The sequence below is a fragment of the Arachis stenosperma genome, chromosome 5, assembly GCF_014773155.1.
Source record: "Arachis stenosperma cultivar V10309 chromosome 5, arast.V10309.gnm1.PFL2, whole genome shotgun sequence".
Classification (NCBI taxonomy): domain Eukaryota; kingdom Viridiplantae; phylum Streptophyta; class Magnoliopsida; order Fabales; family Fabaceae; genus Arachis; species Arachis stenosperma.
In genome coordinates, this window is record NC_080381.1 from 122,412,344 (window position 1) to 122,416,308 (window position 3,965).

At 35.6% G+C, this 3,965-nt stretch overlaps 1 protein-coding gene across 3 annotated transcripts; it reads right to left on the bottom strand.

Moving 5' to 3' along the window:
• Positions 1-228: 228 nt before the first annotated feature.
• LOC130982374 (RAP domain-containing protein, chloroplastic-like) lies at positions 229-3,293 on the bottom strand. 3 transcript variants are annotated; one of them, XM_057906356.1, is made up of 4 exons: positions 3,173-3,293; positions 952-2,950; positions 615-697; positions 229-495 (listed from the first exon to the last, which is right to left on the bottom strand). In XM_057906356.1, exons 2-4 carry the CDS (start codon positions 2,789-2,791, stop codon positions 388-390), a joined length of 2,031 nt encoding a protein of 676 aa, XP_057762339.1. In that variant the 5' UTR covers positions 2,792-2,950; positions 3,173-3,293; the 3' UTR covers positions 229-387. The 3 variants fall into 3 exon arrangements, with proteins under 3 accessions (XP_057762339.1, XP_057762340.1, XP_057762338.1); XM_057906357.1 differs by having other exon boundaries at positions 952-2,801; positions 3,173-3,278; XM_057906355.1 differs by having other exon boundaries at positions 952-2,974; positions 3,173-3,275.
• Positions 3,294-3,965: the final 672 nt, after the last annotated feature.

The window sequence follows — 3,965 nt, forward strand, 5'->3', positions numbered from 1 at the left end:
ATTGGATGAGATGTTGACCCCGCTTGAATTAGATCCACACTCTATTCAATAGTAGATAACATACGAGTAACCAAAGTGTCTACGCTTAGCATTCTTTGAGATTCACCATACATTTACTTTTATTAGTCCCTCAAACATGTTATTGGAGCATCTATCCTTAGTACTATTTCTTCCCAATTCTCTTTTATTGAATAGAAAAATAAATCTTAAATGTAAATTAACAATGGGGAAAAAGAATTATGGCATTTATATGCTTTTGAGATTTAATATTTCTGGCAAATATACATCCCCTATACTAATTTCTCAACAGGAAACATGATCAGTCTAAGTTTTGTATATCTTCCTAATGCTTCAAAAAGAAGTGAAGAACATTTGATGATCAATTATTCACTTTACCTCGGTCAATGTAGTGTTGGCATTTCCTTCGTTTAAGTGATCTTTGAGAATGCTTCTAAGGTACTCCAATTGTTGGGATGATCCTTCAAGTTCCTCCCACTACAATGAACAACATATATGTTACCAAATTCTCTACACACAAATTCATGATTCTTATTCTTATCAAATTACAAAGCCTGTACATATTCTGATTGAGTAACATGTATAAGAGAGCTCACCTCTTGATAGCATAATGATACAACTTTCCACCCAGCAGCAGTAATGTATCGACGTTTTAGCATGGTATGTCCCAAAGGCACACCTATATCAAGTAAATAGGAAAAAAGAAAATAGTTAAAATATATCTAAGAGAATGCGGCCGAGTTTAGAATGGAAAATACAAAAATACAGAGACACTAAGAAATTGAGATTGAGAGTAGAGTCACAACTTTTGTCCCTTCTCCAAATAAATTAGTGTTTTCCTTGTGTTATTGTTTTTCTATTCTGAAAACACTTAGCATAGTATAAGAATAAGAGATTACAAATTTAATTTATGAAACAAAAAATTATACATACCAATATTTCTAGAGAAATGAGTTGGACCGTCAATCTCCAAAGCTAGTTTCTTATCAATTATCACAGCATCCAATGTGTACCCATCCACAACATATTCTTTGACCCAATTAAGGCCAGTATTAACAAGAAGACGCCCAACATCTTTCTGAAACAATGATGTTATCTTCTGATTAAACCTTTTAGTTCTACAGGCACGAGCAACTTTTTCGTCAAGCTCATGGCATAATGATAACTGAAGATGGGGGAATTCAAGCTTCAAGCACTGGTTTACAAGATGAACTTGAGAAGCGAACATGATATCCTCTCTATATAGCTCTGAAATCCTTTGCTCCTCATAGTGGCTTAGGGTTTTCCAGATATGCGAGAAGAAACTCCTATCCAATTGTCCGAAGACAGCATAGGACCAAGCTATAGTTCCAAGCTGATCCCTACTTAAAGTGAGTGTAGGAAAATCAAGAGATCCATTTGAGGCACCACTTCTATTGACACTGATTTGACCATAATTATTTGGTGTGTTTTCACCATTGCGAGCTTTCAGTTGGCAATGATCAGCAAAGACACTGTCTAAAGAATCAAATACAATGTCAGCAGGCTCATATAGAGACGCAAAAGCCCACAAAAGCTGTGCTAGTTCTTGCTCTTGGAAGGTGTGAATTATGTCAGAAGCCCTCTTCGACAACTCTGAAAAAAGTTCAGGAGCAGAGTGTTGCATTGAGGCAAAAGCACCTGCGATATTAGCAACATTTTGAGAGTTGAATTCCCCAACCTTGGTCATTGCGACCTCCGCAATCCTATCCATCTCTGAAAAATATAGCAGTTCGCCTCCAATTTTGGATAATGCCCAAGATATATTAGAGATTCCTTGTGCCGAGCATTCAGGTAAGGCTGTCATTGCAATCCCCACAAGCATAGACATCTCTTTTTGTCGGGCGAAAGCCAGCCTTCGAGTTGTGATCATAGAAACTTTCTCCATATTCTTAGCAATGCGATGAAGGGCAGTAGCAATGTTCAAAGGGGAAAGAGGCGAGGGGCTTAGACCTTTTGCAACTGCAACAATTGTCTCAGCAGTAACATCCAATACATCCTCTGCAGTCTGTGCTTCTACAATTGCTTTATTCAAATTGATTTCTTTCCGATGATCAGAAGGCCCAGAGAATTGGGATAGCTTATTTACAAACTCTTCCATGCTTTTCTCCTTTCTCTCTAAAAACATTCCATCGGCCAGCGAACGCACCTTCCTTTCCAAAACACCAACATCATCGATTGTTTCTGGATTCTCCAGCAGCATGAAGTCTTCCTCGGAGGTATAATCAACATCAAGATCATCTATATGCTCAAATTTCTCAACAATCTTCTTCTTGGTTTCAACTTTCTTCTTAGCCTTTTTCTTTTTCTTCTTGGAGGCAACCAAATCCTCCATCATTTGAGCCATGCCCCTTGCTTCAATCGACCTAACTGCCATCTTCCTTGCCCTCACACACCAATCCATTCCATCAGTGTCTTCAAGCAGCTTAGACTTCTGCTCTTTCACCCTCTTCTTGGGAGCCCGGTAACCAAACGGATCAAGTTCCCCGATGAACTCCGATTCCCAATCCACATCAGATTCCTCTCCTCTATCATCATTATCCTTCACTGCAGCAATGCTAGCTTCCCTGGAGCCAGTACCGGTGTCTCTACCTAATCTAGTGCAATCACTTCTCAACATAAACGGCTTAAGTTTCCTATTCAAATACCCGGTTCTTGTGATCACAGGGAAAGTGCAACCACAACCAAGCCTTGGAGTGAAACCAAAGGGTTTCAAACAACTTTGGTGAAACATAGAATTCAATAACCCTTCCATACTTTTTCACCTTGTCATCCAAACAAAAAGAAAATCAAACCAAAACACAACCAGGTTTTGAGCATGCAACCCAACAACAACAAAATCTTGTCTTTCCCAGTTCCTAAGTTTATTAACGCCAATCAATAAGCACATAAACGTGAATCCTTTATGAGCTTCCTAATAGCAAGGAAATGCAAAAACCTTCAATAAAATTGACAGAATATATAAATAAAACAACACATTTAGCTGGGTTAGGTGCTTAACAATACACCAAAAAAGTCATGTGAACAGCACAAATAGCACCGAAGAAAACAACTCAAATTCAACTACAAAAGGAACCTATTTTCCAATCATTAAGAAAAAAAAAGAAAAACCGAAAAAGGAGATTTTGAAGCTCACCTTATCTTGGAGGAAGCACGAACTCACTGTTTTGAGGAGCCAACAGCGAAGATAGTGCTAGTGTATACTTGAAGAATGAAGAAGAGCGTTTTACCTTAAAACGCAGGTGGTTTAGTTTCTGTGTCAAAATCTGAGAACCGAACCCATCAATAAACCAATAGAATAACTGATTTAACGATTCAACCGGAATTGAATCATGATTAAACTGATTTAAATAAATAATTACTATAAATTTCTAAATATCTAAAAATAATAATTTAACATGAAATTTTAATAAAATTTCACATTCAACTAATAAATAATTTTGGTTCTAAAATTATTTTATAATTATATTTAAAAATTTATAATTATATTTAAAAATTTATAATTATATTTAAAAATCAAATAGTAAAATTGGATTTATTTTTTATAATCTAAAAAGAAAAAAAATAAAAAAAAGCTATTGCACTATCTTATAACCAAGGTTCGGAAAACCGGACCGGTCATCAAACCGCTCTAACTACTGGTTCATTGGTTCATTGGTCCAACCGGTTCAACCGAAAAAACCATTTCAGAATAAAATAATAAATAAATTATATATAAACATCATAAAATATAATTATAGTCTAATATAAATCTTAAATATCTTCCAAATTTAAAACATATGAAATCTCAACCAAATCCATATGATCTTATCAAAATACAAAGTTAAATAGTGAAAAGAGCAATGGTGCAAACAGCAACAATACAACTAGAAATAATCGTTAATCACTCCTAAATTAATTCAAAACAATAGCATAACAAATAATCACCC